General features: G+C 35.9%; 1 protein-coding gene across 3 annotated transcripts in view; it reads left to right on the plus strand.

Annotated features, from left to right (window-relative positions):
- The window catches only part of XRN1 (5'-3' exoribonuclease 1), a 62,301-nt gene that overhangs the window by 34,567 nt on the left and 7,689 nt on the right, over positions 1 to 20,045 (plus strand). For all 3 annotated transcript variants that reach the window (XM_039357420.1, XM_039357421.1, XM_039357419.1), the window contains exons 27-42: positions 755 to 890; positions 1,833 to 1,889; positions 2,544 to 2,676; positions 4,683 to 4,752; positions 5,122 to 5,347; positions 6,806 to 6,907; positions 9,345 to 9,443; positions 10,509 to 10,626; positions 11,049 to 11,116; positions 12,064 to 12,174; positions 16,151 to 16,270; positions 16,432 to 16,573; positions 17,040 to 17,209; positions 18,823 to 18,936; positions 19,041 to 19,176; positions 19,802 to 19,959. In XM_039357420.1, the coding sequence (XP_039213354.1) occupies positions 755 to 890; positions 1,833 to 1,889; positions 2,544 to 2,676; positions 4,683 to 4,752; positions 5,122 to 5,347; positions 6,806 to 6,907; positions 9,345 to 9,443; positions 10,509 to 10,626; positions 11,049 to 11,116; positions 12,064 to 12,174; positions 16,151 to 16,270; positions 16,432 to 16,573; positions 17,040 to 17,209; positions 18,823 to 18,936; positions 19,041 to 19,176; positions 19,802 to 19,959 (1,960 nt within the window). The remainder of the gene's footprint in view (positions 1 to 754; positions 891 to 1,832; positions 1,890 to 2,543; positions 2,677 to 4,682; positions 4,753 to 5,121; positions 5,348 to 6,805; positions 6,908 to 9,344; positions 9,444 to 10,508; positions 10,627 to 11,048; positions 11,117 to 12,063; positions 12,175 to 16,150; positions 16,271 to 16,431; positions 16,574 to 17,039; positions 17,210 to 18,822; positions 18,937 to 19,040; positions 19,177 to 19,801; positions 19,960 to 20,045) is intronic.

Here is a 20,045-nt window from a genome sequence, read left to right on the forward strand (position 1 = left end):
ACATACACGGTTATTAAAAGTTAGGTAATGACTGCCTTCTTTCAAGTATCGTCCACTTTAATTTTCATTTGCTGCAGATAATGCACTTGTATAGAGAGATTGGAAGAGGATTTTGTTCAAGGCCCCATTTATTTGATGAAATGGAGATTTTCTATATTTGTCCTAAATTGCAAAGTTTAGAAATTTAAGGTATAATAAACTTGGACAAATTCAATACTGTATCTTAAGTCTACACTACAAGTTTTGTCACTGGGTCTGATTTCTGAAATATTTTTGCACTTTGCTGTAATCATTTGGATTAATCCCCTTCTAGTATTATGTTCAACTAATTGGCAACATATCTGTGTTTATTTGAAGAATATATTAATTCCAGACATACTTTTTGTCTCTTAAGAACACTATTGTTATTTTGAAAACATATAATCTAGGTCCAAGGAATTATAGGGGTTGTAGAGGTTTTTCTTTTTGCCCTATTTATTTATTTAATGTGTGGCATAGAACAAATGGTTACCAGTAATAAAATTATATCTACCAAACAAAATAATTGGATTATAATTTTCAGATTTGCTTTGACAGCTTTGATGTAATTTTTAAGCTTTGGGGCAGTGCTTATATCTATTTTTTTTACATTAGGACATATTAAAAAACAAATCTTTATAATACATAGTAATTTGCCACTTGATAATATTTACATGTTGACTGTATCAGATTTTACATCTTGATGATTATTAATATGGAATAATTTTTAATATAGTGCTGAGAAGGTTCAAGAAATCATGTCATGGCTAAAGGCTCATCCTGTCAGTACACTCTCGCGTTCATCTTGTGATTTGCAAATTCTGGATGCAGCTATCATTGAAAAGATTGAAGAAGAAATAGACAAATGCAAGGTACATAAAATATTGTCTAAATTATCTCATACTTATCACAGTATATTGTAATTAGGTTTCAAATATCATTTACATTGCTATTAGAATGTTGTACATTATGAATATTTGAATGTAATTTTGGACTGTAAAGCAATAAAAAAGTCAATTTAAAAAAATAAAGTATGTAGGAGATCTTACCAGCTTACCAGATAATTTACTTGTTTATATATAGATGATCTCTATTACCCACCTTAGGGGTCCCCAACCTCCGGTCTGTGGACTAGCATTGGGATGTGGCATGCCAGGAACCGGGCTGCGCAAACAAGTGAAGCCCCATCTGTGGGATGCAGGCAGAATGCAAAACTACGCCCCTTTTGGTGTGCTGAAAAACCTCTGTCCACGGAACTGGTCCCTGGTACCCAAAAGGTTGGGGGCCTCTGAGCCACCTTAATTTAGATAAACTTTGAATAGAGTTTACCATTCATGAAGTCACATACATCTAAGGTTATACTGAAGGTTTTGTTTATAGGGTTCATCTCTGTTCTGCTCTTGTTGGGTTATGTTCCTTTATACTCAGTTATGTAGATCAGTATTTGATGTTGGAGAACTCTAAACAAGAGAATAGTTTAGAATACCCATTACATTGGTTATATCGTGTGATTATCTCTAAATACAATATTTGGAATGGGAATGAATAATTTTTTTTATATAAAGATCATATTTTTTCATGGATTATCCATTAAGACTTGTGTAATAAGAGTTGGAGAGCTGTTACATGAATCCTGAACTTATCTTACAGAATGGTTTTAAAATTAGGTTGAGCAATACACATTAAGCTAAGGAATATAGATAGATTCACTATCAGTGTTATCATTTATGTGGGCTACAATATATGACTTTTTAACTTTGTATGGCAATAATACTCTATGAATGATTTCATCCAATTATTTTTTCTTTTTTTAGCAAAGAAAAAGTAATAAGAAAGTGCGTGTGACAGTGAAACCTCACTTATTATACAGAGTAAGTTTAATATAACTATAGTTGCATGGGGATTTTTGGTAAAGGCAGTAGCAAATCAATTTCCTGTTGCCAAGAAAGAAACATGAATGTATCATGTAATCATCAAGAGTTAAGCTTGACTCAAGGGAGGCTTCATGTTTGATACCAGCTTCCTCTTTTTTCTCCCATCTTACATATTGTAAAATAGGGGTCCCCAACACCTGGTCTGTGGACCAATACTGGGCCAGCAACCAGTCTGCACAAACAAGCAAAGCCCCATTTGCAAGATGCAGGCAGCACACAAAACCACACACCCTCTGGTCCGTGGAAAAACCTCTCTCCACGGAACCGGTCCCTGGTGCCAAAAAGGTTGGGGACCTCTGTTGTAAAACTAATAAACAAGGAATGTAAAAAATGGCAATGCTGGTTCGATGGTGTAGATGAACCTTACTATATTTTCTGCTGGCCGGATTTGGAGTCTGATTGCTTTCTACTGAGAAAGCATCCTGCATCATAAGATCATTATAGTGAACAGAACATTACATGATTATTTAATCTTTTCATTTTAATAAAATTGCACAAAGAATTAATACCCAAGAGGCATATATAACTACTTTTATTAGATATATTCATATTTAGGTATTTTGCTGTAATTTAAATCTTTGGTTTTATTAGCCTTTAGAACAACAACATGGAATTTTACCAGATCAAGATGCAGAATATCGATTGTTTGATCGTGTTGTGAATGTGAGAGAGAACTTTTCTGTTCCCCTTGGACTTCGTGGTACTGTAATAGGAATTAAAGGAGGTACGGCTGAATTTCTTTTTAGCTTTTGATAATCCTGCCTTTGATTTGTGAATGATTTCTATGTTTAAAAAATGCTGATTACTATCAGCTGATATTTATCCAAAATTACTGAAGTTAAAAAGATAGATCTTTTTGTTGGTTTTAATGAGCTAAATTCAAAATTCTATGTGGGGCTTGTCTATACTTTTCTTGGTATTCTTGAAGAGTCACCTGAATCACACGGGCTGCAGTTGAGCATAAGAATTTTTCTGCACCAAATGGCCTCTGCTGTTTTATTGCAATACCCTGCACCGTAGTTCAAGCTATTTTAAAGGGCCTCTAGACCTTTCAAAATGTAGAATTTTTGGGACAGGAAAGAATTGGAAAGCTGTTTTACAAATGACGTTTCATACATATACTTTGGATCCAAAGAACTGACATAATGGTTTTGTTTGCATATTACCATATATTCCAGCGTATAGGGCGACCCGGCATATAAGACAACCCCCGACTTCGACGCCGAGTCGCATGCCTAGAAAGTTGTCTTATACGCTGGAAACTACCATTATTTCCGGCGTATAAGACGACTCGGCGTATAAGACGACCCCCGAGTTCGGCGCCAATTTCAATGCTCTCAAAAGTCGTCTTATACGCTGGAAAGTACAGTATGCGGCCACTGCTGTTAATTTTTTTTTAAACATAATGTCTACGCTATACATCAGCCCTTGTTTATTGGGGAATGGAGTAGCCAACTGTGATTGGATGAGTTGTTCTAGGGAAACAGATCTATAGTGCTTTTATAGCACTTAGAACTAATGAACATTTGGGCACATGTTTCTACAGTATAACCAAACGTGGGGAAGCCCTAACTATATTAATTTGTTATTTGCATAAAATATAAGAAAAACACATTGCTATCAGTTATCTTCTTTGATCATTTTTTTTCTTGTTTTGGAAGGCTAAGAATGTGCATTAACTCACATAACATTGTCTTGTACATATTCTCATTTTAAAAACACCATGACTTTGGTGGTATTTCTCTGATAAGACTGAAACTACTTTAAAGCTCATTGAAGCACATAAGTCAATAATACAGAAATCATCAACAGATTATTTCTAGATGTGCGACAGAGGCAACCTCCACTCCCATTACACAAAATTTTTATTTCATTTAAACCAATTTATTTTAACTTACTGTAACTTCATCAAGAAGGCCAGAAAAATTCTTACAATGGGTGCATAGTCAGCACCAGAGCATACAGGGTAGAAATATTATGATTTTGTTCATGCACATAAAAAAAATATATTAAAAAGTGAGCTGCTGAAAACCAAATCTGGTGGCATGCTTTGGCACAGCTGTGGGAATTATAAAAATGAATCAAAGAATTCTGCCTCTGGATTATAGCATCTCATTAGTCATAATATTTGGGAATTCTGGGATTTATAATACAAACCATTTGGAGGGAACCATATTGATGAAGATGGTCTAAGTCAGGGGTCCCCAACCTGTGGGCCACTGCCCACTACCGGGCTGTGATCTATTGGTCACTGGGCCACATGAGTGGCCGGTCGGTGTGTGCTTGTGTGCACATGTGCACAGTCCCACTCGCGCGAGCATCGCTGGTGTTCATGACCCCACTCACGCAAGCATCACCAGCATTCTCAGTCCCACTCACATGAGCGTCACCGGTGTTCTTGGCCCCACTCGCGTGAGCATTGCCACAAGTGTTCGTGGCTTCACTCGCGTGAACAGCGGATGTTCATGCATATGCACATGAGCGCACACATTTACCCCTCCCACAAAACCATCCCTTCTTTCCCCCCCTCCCCCCACTCCAGGTCACCAACCCCAAAAGGTTGGGAAACTCTGATCTAAGTAGTCAGTTATATTGACCAGGAAGGGAAGCCAGTATAGAGGACAGTCCTGAAAATGGTCTTTGAATATACAAATTGTAGTAATGAGCAATATTTTTTTCTCTAGCAATTTCACATTTGATGATATTGCTTACAATGTATATTTTCTTTAGCTAGCAGAGAATCTGATGTGCTGTATGAAGTACTGTTTGATGAAGAATTTCATGGAGGTTTGACAATAAGGTTTGTTGCAGACAATTGCTTGTTTTTCTTAAGTGTTCAATAGAATCTCAGAAACATAAAATAATTGTGTTTAAAGAAGGTAACACTAAAAATATTTTTTCTAATAATTGTGTTCTTTATTATCTATTTTTATTGTCATTGTAAATTTATAAACTTTCATTTTATTAATGAGAAATAGAGATCAAAAACACCTCCATCCAGCTATTCACTCAACCTCATAAAACTGGGTCTGAATTGTGTTAATCAAGTTCATTTTATGTTCCATCCAAAATATTAAATATTTATATTCTATAAATATTTTAATATATAGTTTGAAATTATATGAATAATACCATGACAAAGTTGTTTTCCTTTCCTTTCTTTTATTAGGAGTTCACCTTCCAGAGGATACCGTGTACCAGCTTGTGCCTTAATTAACATCTCTTATGGCTATCGAACTGAAACAGGAAGTCAGAAGTTAACAGCCATAGTTAAGCCACAGCCAGCTGTGAGTTCCTGCAACTCATATTTATCTGAATCCTTTTCTGTATCTTCCCAAAAAGCACATCTAGGAGGCCTCAATCATTCTCCTCGTTCTCTCTTTGTTCCAACTCAAGTAAGTGTGAATTCAGTTACCCAGTTCTATCGTAAAAATAAAGATATTATTATTCTCTTACGCTAGTAAAAGCATAGCTAAATTTGAACAAGGCTTAATAATTGTCATAATAATTAGCGGAGCTGGTTTGGTGTAGTGGTTAAGGTACTAGGCTAGCCATGAGTTCTAGTCTTGCGTTAGGTATGAAGCCAGCTGTGACCTTGTGCCATTCACTCTCTCTCTGACAGACCTTGGAAGCAAGCAAGGGCAAAGTGCTTCAGAAATCTTGCCAAGAAAATTGCAGGGACTTTTCCAGGTACTTGCCTGGAATCAAGTGCAAAACAACAACCTGACCCAAAGGAGCACACACCCCACAAACACACAAAAGAATAGTTAATGAAGATTTATCCAGGCTTATATATGATAAAAGGAGGAAATGATAGTTCTTATTTTTTAATAAACTTTATTAGAAGTTTGAAAACAGAATAAAAACTAAGATCACCAGATATCTAGAATGAAAAAAGGAAAGAATAAAGGAGCAAAGACAAATGTGGAAAAATCGAAGGAAAGAAAAAAGATTGTAAAGAAATGATTTCTGATTTTCTTTTATAGCAATTCATCATCATCATCATTTTAGCCATTGTCTATCCCCTGCAGGATGAAAGCGTCTTCCTCATGTTTCCAACCAATACGGTTCTGAGCTTTTGCCAATTGGGCTCACAATAACTTGCTGATGTTATCGATCCATCTTGTTTTTAGGTCTCTTTCATGGATGCTTTTTATCAAGTGGGATCCATTCTATGACTGCCTTGGTTTAGCTGCCATCAATTCTTCTTGCTATGTAACCAGCCCATTTCCATTTAAATTCTTTTACTCTCTGGATGATACCGTATATTTTTGTTCTCTAATCCATATGCAAGTCTTTCTATGTTGTCTTGTAATGCCAAGCATGTTCCATGGCTCTTTGTGCCACTCATAGTTTTTGTATCGATTGATTGAAAACTTTTCAGGCATAGGGGGAGGTTGTTTTTGAAAATTATGCTTAGCTTGCTAAGTCATAGAATGGATCCCACTTGATAAAAAGCATCCATGAAAGAGAACATATTGGTTGGAAGAGGCCTTCATCCTGCAGTGGCTAGACAATGGCTAAAATGATGATGGTGATGATGACGACAATGATATAACTGCAGCAAGACTAGTATATGCCCAAAGAAGGAAATAATTCTTAGATGTGCCTTGAGCACTTTAGTTATTGGTGTATATATCAGAGAAGTTGATTTTTACATGTATTTTGAAATTCTGTTCCATAATATTGTCAAAAGAAACAAAATAAATAATGTCCCATAACAATTATTGTTAAAGTTGTTGAGTATATATTGTTAATTTATAGTACTATGTAAGAAAAAGAAATAGCTGTTTGTGTAATATTTTAAATAAATTGGAAAGTTATTCTGTTTTATTTCTTAATCTATTATCCAGCAATTGAATGGAAGACAGCATAATAGTATCAAAGCAGAAAAGCAGGGCAATTCCAGTTCTCAGAATAAAGTAACCTATACAAGTAACCATCAGAAATGTAAAGTAAGTCCTTTTACCTGCTACCTTTGGGTAAATGGTTTTGGGTTGTGTAGGAAGTCGGTTTAGGGTTTGTCAGTTAGCTTATATTAAAATAAGTAGTAAAGTGAAAAAAGATTATATATTATTTGGTACATTTGTATTTTTCAGTATTCTTAAGATACATGATGACATAATACATTAAAATCAGTTTCTAAATAAGATAATCATAAGCTAAAGTAATGCAAATTAAATAATAAATAACTTCAAGCAAATGCAATAAATTGGACACATTCCAAAATATAGCCAGTTGCAATAAATTCAAGAAAAGTGCAACATATTTTAAAAGATGTGAAGAAATGTGTTTATGTAAAGAAATTGTTTAATAAATATATAATGCTGTCTGTCTCCCCAAGATACACTTTTATGTTTACGAGTACTGAATGATCTGTGATTTATACATCAAATTATCTAGACTTTGATGAGATTATTACAAAATGAATGAAATCTTAATCTTATTTATTATTTATTAATCAATTGAAAAAACAATTCCTTACGGCAGGACCTTTTTCAGAGATTTGTACCACTTTTAGGACATGACAATATTAGAGTACCACCAGTGCTTAGCAAGATATCAAAAACTTGATGACTAAAAAAAAGGGGGGGGGGATTTTGGGTTTTACTGGCTAGATTCATTTGTTGTTATAGAAATGGCTAGTTTCTAATATTATGGTAAAGTGAAAAGTTGAGGTTCAATGTTAATGCTTCCTTCTACTGCAACAGAGGAAGTCAGAAGTCAATGTCTTTTCTTTTTCCATTCTCCCCCTCACATTTCCCTTTTTCTCTCAACCTTTGCTCACAAAAGCCCCCCCCCACTCACTTACACTTTGCTCGCAAAAGCCTCAGCTCGCTCTAACTCACTCCTCCATCTCTTTCAAAGGCCTCTCACTCAGTCTCTCCCTCCCTCCCTCCTTCCCTCCCTCCCCCATCTCTTTCAAAGGCCTCTCTCTCTGTCTCTCCCCCACTCACTCCCCCGTCTCTTTCAAAGGCCGCTCAGTCTCTCACTCACTCCTCCGTTGCTTCCAAAGGACACTTGCTCACTCACTCGCTCCGTCACTCCTCCGTTGCTTCCGAAGGTGGCTTGCTCGTTCGCTCTCACTTACTGCCATGTCGCTTCCAAAGGCTGCTTGCTTGCTCGCTCACTCATTGCCCCGTTGCTTCCAAAATCGCTCATTCGCTCACTGCCCCATCGCTTCCAAAGGCTCGCTCGCTCACTTATTCCTGTCACTGGGAAAGGCCCTTCTCGCGCTCTCTCCTCACCGCTTCACTAACAAAAGCCTCTTCTCTCTCTCTTTCCGCCTTTTTTTTTCTCCCTCTCCCGCCAAACCTCCTTTCATAGCTTCTCCTCTCTCTGCCCTCCTCCTCCTCCTCTTCTCTTCTGGGTGTGCTGGAAGCTCCAATCTGCCTGCAGCCGTGCGTGCAGATCCTGGGGCTTCTGCCGAGCCCTGAATCTCCAACTGATCTCCTCCAGGCCTGCACTGTGCCGCTTTAGCTTGTTCCCTCCCCCACTACACTTGGCTAGGGTCGCCTATCTACCTACCTGTCAGGTCCTAAAGTACCATCTTATGGTACTTTATGCCTTATGGTATTTCCATAAAATCAATTCTACAATATAACTTGTTTCTTGTTCGCATTGCAGTGCCATAGTAAATGACATTTTGACAATCTATGATAAAAAAGAATAGATCAGATTTAATTTTTCTTCCACTTATTTCAGTGAATCTTCTTTAGCTAAACAGAATTACTATGTATTCTTAAAAATGGAATAGGTGGACTAAGAAATTTCCTATTTCCCATTTAGTTGATAAAGTCATGGCAGCTCAGAATCAGAACAGAGTTTTTATTTTTTCAAAGAAAAAAAAAAGATCCTTCCCATTCCCAAAAGTTTAGAATGAAATAGCAACAGCTAGCTGTGAACCAGTTTACTTTTAGAAATAATGGGAGCTAGAAAACAATTGGGAGATTGTACTGTATGGTACTAAACAGAGTTGAAAAGCACAAATGAGAAATTCATGAAAGCTGAGAGTTTCTATATAAAAGAGGAGAAGATTAATTTTGTGGATCAAGGCCCTGGGACATGACTGTGTCTTGGAAATGGAGAAAAAAAATGTAAAAATCCTCTTGGTGTAGAATTTAGTACTGTCTCTGCAAAACAATATAGTAATACTCCATTATTGAAAAGATGAGAACATGTCTTCACTTCTATCTTTTTAAATGTGAATGGCTACTGTATTCACTGAAGCAACTAAAATATATGCCTGCAATTTAAATTGCTACTTTGTTGAAACTTAAGGCATGGCTAGTTTTTGTGAAAATGGAAAAAAATCATATGACTCCAGATTTTTGTTCTGCAATACGTTTTCATGGCAGTTTCAATTTTATTTGTTTTCTTTTTCTTTCCTAGCAAGCTCACAATAAAAAAGATGATGAATTTTGCAATATTTGGCAATCATTGCAGAACCCTGGAAAGTCTCAGCCTTCCCTACAAAATAAGGATGATATGGTTAGTATATGTAAAAAAGGGGCAATTTTATTTGTACCAATCTTATATGGCATGTTGATAATCACACCCTAAAAGAGGATAAGGCCAAAGAATAAAAGAAGAGAAGGGAGGGGTTTTCTAAGAAAAGTATAAATATTTACAAAAATAAATAAATCAAGCAGTGACTAGCTATAAAGAAATCCAGAAGGGTATGAAAGCCTTAGCAGACAAAGTATGTACTTGCATATATTCAATTGCCACCATTGCCCAATGGGGTAAATATGGACCAGTTGCTGAGTACCCAAAATGCAGTCATGTGACTGTGAGCTTAATCTCAGTTGTCAGAACTTCAAAGCCAGATCGTAAATATTTTGAAGGAAGGTCACTAAGCAATTTGTCTTAAGTCAAGGACTACCTGTATCTTTGTCTCACTCCTTTGCCAAATTGAAGCCAATCAGTTTCACCATATTCCATCTGGGTAGTGGTTTCCAAATCGGTTTTACACAAGGACAATGTGATGTTCTGGGATTTTCATCTTTATAAACACAATCCATAGCTTGACATGAACAACGAAATCAAAGGCCTTTCTATAACCAACAAAGCACATACTAAGGGTTTTTTGGTATTTTTAGCTGTCTCAGTTGAGCAGCAACAGCATCTCATATTCTTCAGCCTTTTCTAAGGCCAGCTTGAATATTTCACTAGCCATGGAGACTCTATGTTGATAATCCTAAACAACTTGCTAGTATGTAAAATTAAACACATTGTATGATAGTTTTAATGACATCTAAAAAAATACAGTTCAAAGACTGAATATTTCTGAAAATCTTGCCATATAGATCTAATATATATATCCTAAATATTTATTTTTCAACTTTTTTCTATCTTTATTTCTTTCAGGGAGCTAGAAACTGCCTCCAATGTGCCAAAGTGCTCTGCTCTTAATTTCAATGATAAAACATAGGAAATTGGGGGGGGGGAGAGAGACGGTTCTTCTGCAGACCATAGATTACCCTTTCATGTTTTATATATTCTAAAGTATGTGGTCTATGCAAAATCTTACTCTTGCAAAATCTGATTTTCTAGGATGAAGTTTTTTTACCTCAATATGTAAAATTCAGTACCAATAGTAGGTCCTGCAAACCAGGTTTCAATGAGAATAGCTTTAAAAGCCAGCAAAAAGCCCAGGACTCATTTAGAAAATGTAAGTACTGTAGAGTGTAACTTCTTTAACTTACTTTAAATATTTTTTAACTTTTAAATATAGGAATCCTGTTTTGAAAAGAGTTGGTTTCAATGAGCATCACTGAATCCTGTGTCAAAAGAAGTTTAAATCCATAGTCCATGACTGTGGATTTTAATTCTTCAAAATTCTCCCATGAACGGCACTTTTGAAGTTTTGCACTACAACTTTGCATCCCGATTCTTTCTTTCATAGTACAATATCTAAATAGATAAACCATGAAGGAAGCTAGAAAAAATATATTGAGTTATGTGAAGAAAGCTCACTGTCCTACTTAACAATATATCTTACTACAATTAATGGATTTGTTTTTAGTAGATACATTCAGAAATTTTCTTTTTCCTTGTATCTTACTCTTTAAACTGGTTGTATGAATTTTTCAGTTCCAGCCAAAGAAGATTCTAAAGAGCCAAGAAATGAAGGTCAAATACAAAAAATATCCAACAAACTGGTAATTATTATCTTTCTGCTTGCATATGACTACACATAATTGTACTTTTGTTATTTAATTATTTATTTATTTATTTAACTTTCATTAGGTCTTTTATGGAAGTCAGTTCATAATTTTATTATTAAGCAGATTTGTGATAAGCAATATAGTATTACTTACAAAAGCTATTCCAGTATTTTCCTTTATGCAGATTATAACATAAGCTAGGAATTTGTGGTCCCCAAAATGGCATCTGGATGACTCCTGAATTTCACGAAATGGTTGGAATATGAAAGAACTACAATTTCACAGTATTTTAATATTCCCCCATACACACACTTTTGCAAGATGTCAACATGTTTTAACATTTTGTAGTTATTCCTAGTAATTTAGAAATTACTTTGTCATTTACTCCAAGACCAATAGTAATCTCTAGGTTACAGATTAAGAATCATTTGTCTTCAGTTTGACTACTGGGCCTTATAGAAATATGAAGAGTGATCCCAATCACTATATAGTAAGTCTGCAAAACCAAAGAACCTTTAATATGGTTTCCTGAACAGCACTATCCCTAACATCATTTTGGGCTGCATGGCCCTTCACCGAGAACAGGAAGCAAGTGAAATATCCCTCTAAACCTGCTGCTAAAGTTGTTGAAGTGCCTCTTGTATCCTCTTGAAGACTCACTGAGGCTGCTCTGAGGTCTTCCCATGTTATTTCAGTATGTATGCATACCTAAAACATACTTGCACGAAGACTTCAAGCAATGAATTTGGAAGACTGTTTTCTGAACCATTCACCTTCCTCGTGTGTATAGTTGTAGATGAGTCATTATAGAATCTTTTAAAATTATTTGAACAACTTATGCTTGATTTTTAAAACATTGGTAGTTGTTTTTAGGAGAATTATTTTGCAATATTTTCATATATAAGAATCAATTTAATGAAAAAACTTTTATTAAATTGCAGAATTTTGCAGATGTAAGTAAGAGTAGTGTAAAACTTCTGAAGAGAAATGAAGGCTCAAATACACAAATAGAACAAAAATCTGCAGTTCGTGATCCCAGTATAACTGCAAAGGTAGGAAATGGCTGTCTAAAAAGAAATATATATCTGACTGTGCCTGGAAAGAAACAGTTTTATTAATCCATAATGAAAAGCTGGGAAATTCTGCCACCCTCCCATTGTTGTTGGACAACAATTCCAGTTTACCTTCACAATTGGCCATGATTAACTGGGATTGATGGGAATGTGTGGATCAACATCAGGAAACTATAAATTCTTGTTCTTGCCAAAGTAGTTAAATACTGCATTTAATTTTGTTTGTTACTGTTTCTCTATAGAATTACATTTATGCTGATAACATCATCATTAGGAAAGCTCTGAACATGAAGTGATATTGGCCCCTATCTGCCTTTCTTAAATATAAATCAGAGTATGACTTGATTGCCCATGAAATGGATGCCTTTTATATCAGTGGCCCATTGGAATGTTAATTTGACAAGATTGTTGAGTAAAAAAAATTTAGAAATTGCTTACATGGGATATTTATTAATTTTGCCCAGGACTCAGGATTGGGTAGATAATCGATAAAAACAACACAATGAAACAATCATTAAAAAAATCCATAACTCCAAAACAAAAACACATAAAGTGCCAGGAAAACCTATTTAACAGATCATACCATAAACTGAGGGTTGAAAAGCAGGCAGGGTTGGGGCCAGCCAAATCTCAGGGAGAATGCTGTTTATTATACCAGTTCTTATACTGCTTTTGTTTTATAAACTTCTTACCACTTTCTGATGTTCTCATCAACTCGATTCAAACCTGACTTTATTGTCCTCCTTTTCCTCATGCCATTCACTGTTCATTTGCTGTGTTATTTGATTTTCATTCATTTTCTCCTTATGATCAAGACACCTGTTTGATTGTAAACTTCACCAAACTGCTATTATTGTAGGGTGGTTGTGGATTCACCCACACTGCTAGTGCTGGATGAGTTCAACCTCACCTATCAAGACTTCTTGGAAGTTCATGGCTACTATGACAAACATGGACTTGTCCCAGGTCATCACTATCCCAACTTATGTGTCTGATCACTGTTTAGGTGTGGTGTTCATCTTGGACCAACTATATCATGATTTGATTCTAGAGGACTTTTCCATAAATCTATTGGCCATAGGCAGATCAATTTCCTGACAGTGAAAAGGAACTGCCGAACTTTGAAAGGAGGGACTTATTGAGATGCCCCAGATTTTTGATATTTAGCAGGCTTTCTGAGAACACTTGAAAAAAAAAAAACACTTGAAAAAAAAATCTGAAAAAAAATTTACTAGTCTCTGGAATATAGAGAAACCTGGGTGCCAGAAGGCCTTGTCCACTGATTCTCTGACATTTCTTTGTTCACTAAAGAACTCAAGGAAATGAAACGGGTGAGGAGATATCTAAAATGACACTGGCAGAAACAAGCAAATGTAACCAGACATATAAGATGTCTACTCTATGGCCATAAGAGTGGCAAAATTATTTTTCTATTCTTATTGCTTTCCTGAAATATTAGCTAGCTGCACTATTCAAAATATACCAGACTGCAATGGTATGTGGATTAACCTTGGAAGATAAGAGGAAGAGACATAGCCTAGACCAGGAGTAGGCAACCTTGGCTCTTTTATGACCTGTGGGCTTCAATACTCAGAATTCCTGAACCAGCCATGCTGACTCAGGAATTCTGTGAGTTGAAGTCCACAGGTCATAAAAGAGCCAAGGTTGCCTACCCCTGGCCTAGACAATGCTCTGATAAACAAAATTTGAGTCTGAAGGGGGGTGGGATACAGAAAATATCTCAGAAGGGACCCTAGTTTTCAAGAGAGTAAAAGTAAGGAAGGTGAAAGATACTTTCAAACTTGCAAAATTCTGTTACTCTTTTACAGTGAAAATAGTATTACTACTCATGGTTGGTGCTTCTTGTCTTGACTACCTCAAAGGGCTTATCCAAACCCTTTAGGGGAAGGGCTTTAAGATTCAGTCATCCTAAGTTATGATCATCTGTCTGAGCAGTTTGTGGATAAATTTGGTTCTCATTCCTGTTTCATGGATTGTAACATACAGTTGTCACCAACATATAAATTATTTTCATATACACTCAAAAGGTGAAATCAGTTGATAATTTTTGGTGTCCACTTTAGTCCCTTTATTTATAATTAAGCACATACTTCATTTTGATGCATGTATTTATCAATTTTTCAGAGACACCTTCAGAGAGATTTATTATTTATTTCACCCTTAAGGGGTTTTTTTTTTTTTTTTTTTTTGGCTCTTATGTTCCAAGGCATAATTTTCTGCACGCCATGGGCATCAGCAGATGAGCCCATAAATCTGTATCATCCATCAAGGCTTTTACAAAATGCCTTTTTATACTACACATAAGAGAAAAAAATCACTTGAATACAACTGAGAGAATCCAAAGAAGCTTTTCTAAGACAGCAGAAAAGTCAGGGCTTGTTTTCATTTGAAAACAATGGCACCAACTGCCTTTTAGTGGATAACCAACAGGTTCCATTAAAAGTACAAAAACCAGTGAACTATGTTACCAGTCCTAGTTGTAGCTTTCCTTGCTTACAGTAAAGATGGTTTCAGCCAGTTTTGGCACATTTGAACTTGTATGCCAAAGCAGACTAAAGTCCATTTTTATCTCGAGCATATTCCTGCTAATTTTTTGCAGGCTAGGATCTTTTCATTTATACCTGCTACCCAACAAAATGTTGCCCGTATCCAACAAAACTGTAGATGGATGCAGTACATATAGTCCTTAGGTTACAATGGCAGTTGGGACTGGAATTTCATTACACAGTGCAGTCATAAAGTACAATGTCACATGATCATGGGCAGACACTACAGAGTACAAGATTCCCATGCCATCCATTGGGGAAGAAAGTGGCAGGAGTGACTTGTGAGCTCTGCCAACTTTCCCATTGAATTTGCTTGTTGGAAGCCATCTGGAAAGGTTGCAAATAGTGACCCCGTGACTGTGGGACACTGCAAGTGTAATTGCGGCTGGTTACCAAGTGCCTGAATTTAATCACATGAATTGCGGGGACATTGTGATGGCCACAATTTCAAGTACTGATCATAACTGAACAAGTGGTCATAACCCAAGGATTACCTCTATACTGACACACTGAGGATGCTTTATATGTATAAAATGGTTCTACTTTTGACACACATTCGGAAGGTTGAGAGCAGAAAAAATATTTTCTGCAAATTCCAAATAGGCATTAGGAAGGGCATCAGGCCAGTAAACCCTCAGCTCCAGTGGTGGTATTCAGATATGTGAACAACCAGTTATCTGTGTGGATGCCGCTTCCAAAAGTCCATTCTAGGCTTGGGCAACAAAAAATTAGCTACCAGTTCTGCCAAACTGGTGCAAACTGACTGAATCCCACCACTGCTCAACTCCATCCAGTCGCCCCGACTCTACTCCTAATTAAGGAACTACAGGATTGTAAAAACGAGTTTTTTATAGCATCTAGAGTAAACAAGGTCACTTACATGTTTAAAACAATAAGATCAGCATATTAGAAGTTTTATAATGGATTGTTGTTAAATTGTCCCTAAATGTGGTTTACTAAAAACACTTAACCTTGTTGAGAATGCATATTTCTTGTGCATCCTTTCAAGTACAGCCTCTTCACTATCCTATTGAAGAAGATAACAAACATTGTGGTGAATAGTACAAACAATAGGTGTGCTTAGAATCAAAATGGGTTTAGTTTTGAATTTGAAGAAAAATCCTGTTACAAATTAGCTGAGTTTTATCAGAGTCCAGAATAAGCAATTTATTCTCTTCTTTTTCACTATAAATCTGTAATAGCAGAGTGGGTAGCAATTATGCTAAGTTGTTTAAGTAGGCTAACATGGCAGAAAAATTGGTAAAATATTATTTTTAAAACACACTCAAACTTTTGAATGTACTTAATAAGAACCTTCTATGTAATATTTAAATCTCATTAATTTTACATACTGTATGCCTCTAACTATATCATTATCTGCTTCTTAGAATGGGTCAGAACTTGGAGATATTTTGGCAACTTTAAAAATTTTCAAAGAAAAGGAACAATCACCTGATTCCACGGAGCCAACAAATGAAGATCATTTATCTCCCCAGTCTTTTGCCATGGTTTGTACATTGGATTGTATTACCCATCAAATTGGAATTTCTTTTGGAATTCTGTTTTTTAAATTAAGATGCTAAATTCCAAGTTATTCTGTATCTGTATATACACACGAACATACATATATGCTTATAATATATTTCTATTTAACTTCATTTTTTTAAAGAAAGGAACACAGATGCTCAAAGAAATTTTGAAGATAGATGCTTCTGCCGCTCCAGAAAGAAAGACTAATGAAATTTCACCTTCCACTTGTAAACAGGATTCTTTTGAACCTGCATCACAATGTAGACACCCCCAAAAGATAGGTATGTCTGGTTTATTTTAGTAAATTGAATAGTTGTAGCACATTATAAAGTTAATAATTATAATTACTTATAAGCATTTCAAATTAGATTTTTCTTCTTTACCTACAACAAATGTTTCAACATACTGAAAATACTAGTAAGAGTAGGGAGGATGGGGAAATTTGTTTTTTGAAATTGTTTGTAAAGAAATACACCTTCAAAAGAAACATGAGCCATTATTATGTACAGACTTTTTGATACTCCAGGATCTGTTATTCTCCTGCTACAGAAGTTGGTCTATTCAAAGACATTTCCTAGCCCTCTATGTACCTTTCGAAGGGGCCATCTAAAATAGTGGGAGGACGAGTATCTGCTAGCAGCAGACCAGTTGTAAATATGTTACATTGAAGCAAGTAAAGCTAAATATTTGGACTTATTCAAAACATTGGTATTATATATTCATTTTTATATTATGTTTCATTGATAGTGGATTTCATGAATAAATCTAATATTGGAGGGTCACAAAACATTCAGGCCATGGGAAAAGGAAGCCATCCTCTCCTTGGAACAGTATCTACTGCTGTGTCTGAACTTTCTCGTATCTGTTCCCTTGTTGGAATGTTGCAACCAGATTTCTCATTCCTTAGAACCCCACAGGTAACCTTGGAATTAAATAAATTGGCTGAATAAGTAAATAGTTACTTATTAAAACTGAAAGTAATACTGCCTTTTAACACCCTCTTTACTTGTATAAATCAAAGATTTGGTAAGTTGCTTCTACCACCAAAATTGTTTTCAGTGGTGCTTATTCATAGATGGAGTGGATTTCCATGTCTATCTGTCAGAATCCAATTATATTTCATCTCTAGTTATCGACTATGGAAAACCCCATTTCTGCCCTCTCTGGATTCTGTCATACAATGGGGAAGGGGGGTGAACAAATGGGTTTTATGGCCCTCACTTCTTTCCGTACAACTTCAAAAGGGACTGAATGTAGATACCACCAAAAGGACTAACCATAACAATGGGGCCATCAGCTTTCATCTACTCCCCTCTGAAGTCTCCCTTCTGCGGGCAGTGAGGAAAAAGGGGGTGGAAATGTAAAGCCTGGGATTGTCACTGGAGGATGGTGGGGTGGGGTGGGGTTGCTGGGAACCCCTTAAAACCTTGAACCATAGGGCTTGGCCCCCAAGTCCTGTCTAGAACACCTGCAACCATTTTCTCTTAATAAAGATGCCTGTTGGAAGAAATATTCCAAGAGTTCTGTCTTCTTAAGATGCAAAGTGGGTTGGGTCCTTACACTATCTTTGTATCTATCTATCATCACATTTCCACATTCCTTCCCCATCTTCACCTAAATGACCCTGGTCAATTTACAATAAAAACATGGGATAATATAAAAAGCATAAATAAAAACATTCCTTCATTCATTCCCTTCCATCAGGTAGATGGAAATCCACATCATTAATGAACAAATAGCAGTGGATATAATGGTAAACGCTTCTGGAGGCACAAGCAAGAACCTAAACAATTTGCTAGAAATCTGTCCAAGGCAAATTTAGATTTTATTTATTTACTTAAGAAAATGTATATGGCTGTCCAGCTCACTCTCAGTGACTTCAGGAGGCTTACAAGATAAAATTTAGGAGGAAACGCAGATGAAGGGAGGCTTTGTTGAATTCTAATATTATTTATTAAATGCATATGACCACCCATCTAACTGGAAGTGACTCTGGGAGTTGTACAACAATCAAAGAAAAAAATGGAGTCTCCTGCTTGTGCAGGAGGTTGGACTAGATGACCTCTAAGGTCCCTTCCAACTCTATTATCATTAAAAAATAAAATATTAAATTAAAAATATAGAAACCTCAAGGCATGGAGAGAATGAATATGATAACCACAATAGTGGATCATATGAGCTTATCTCTTTTCGGGGATCCTCTGCCTTAGGCCTCATGACATAACTACATCTTAAGGGATTTCTAGAACATTAAGAGGGATAGAGCTAACTTGACCTGGGGGCTGATGAGAATGTTCCCTAAGGCAGTACCAGAGCAGAAAAGGCCTGCCTTCTGGGATCCACTAAAATATAAATCCCTAGCAGATGGTACATGCCTCCTTCACTAGATCTAATGGTGTATTGCAATCTATTTTTGTTTAGGAGAGTTTAGGAGCCTATCACAGGACTAAAAGATAAGCTCTTTACTATTTTTGTTTACAATATAAGGCAAAAAAGGTATTTATTCATATTACATGTTTCTATTCCATAGACAATGACAGTTTGTCAAGTGAAGTTATCCAATGGCTTATTAGTGCATGGACCTCAGTGCCATTCTCAAAATGAGGCCAAGGAGAAAGCAGCATTTTTTGCTTTACAACAGTTGGTGAGACCATGTTCTAAATGTTCTAAAACTGTTGCATTGCACTGAATTTTTAACATATAATGTTTCTATTTTCTAATGTTGAAAACATTATCTTTTTCATACAGAGCTCTATTGGGATTAATTTTCCACTGTCACCACAGCAACCATTGCCACACCCGCCAATGTTTCCAAATTATCAACCACTGGGAAATCTTATGGCACCTAGATCTATCCCTCCAGTTTTCAGTCAACAACAAACTGGTAAATTTGCTAAATGTTATCTTTTATTTGTTCAGGGATGTTCAGGATGTGAAATCTTTTCCATACAAAAAATGTAGAATCTATTTCTTTCTCTAGACAGTGGCTATTCAAATGATTCAAGTCTCACTTAGTCCTAGTCCTTTGCAAATGCTCTGGCAAGAATTTATTTACACTTTTCATTTAAGACTGGGGCATGGGAAAAAGAAAAGCAGTAGTAGCTCTCCTCATGCCCTTAGTTGATTAAACTTAATTGAATGGCGCCCTTGATAGAAAAACAGTTATTTTGCATTCTTTTTAATATGAAGAAGTGAAATAATGTTCATGAAATAGGTATATTATTGGTTGAAAAAAGTTAATTGTAGGGAGACAAGTTCTACAATAAAAAAGTAACCAATTGAATAATGTATAAAAAAGTTAATTATGTTCCTTGAAGCGCCTCTTGCTCTCTAATTAATTTTATAGAGAAAAATAAGAGGCTGTAGGGGTTCTGCTGCAGTAACATCAGTTTAGACCTTGCAGTTACCAAATTTATTTAGTGGGTATTGTTGAAAACAGACCCACTAAAAACAGTTTAAATAAAAAAATGTTTTTTATTTAATATATCTATATCCCATTGTTTTCACAGCTAATATATTTCCTTCATCATTTCCTGCCTTTGGCTCAGTGCAGTGGGGAACACCAATGCCAGTTCACAACAAATCTTATTACTCAGGTTCATATCCTGGAAATGCCTATCCTGCAGATATACCAGTTGGTACACATAACCAATTTATACCATTGCAGGTAAGTTTGACAGCAGACAGAATATATATATATAAGTACATTTTCTGATTTTAGAAAAGTAATTCAGGTTATTGTTTTGTTTTTAG

The sequence above is a fragment of the Crotalus tigris genome, unplaced genomic scaffold (assembly GCF_016545835.1).
Source record: "Crotalus tigris isolate CLP2741 ecotype Arizona unplaced genomic scaffold, ASM1654583v1 scf7180000018923.2277400, whole genome shotgun sequence".
Taxonomy (NCBI): domain Eukaryota; kingdom Metazoa; phylum Chordata; class Lepidosauria; order Squamata; family Viperidae; genus Crotalus; species Crotalus tigris.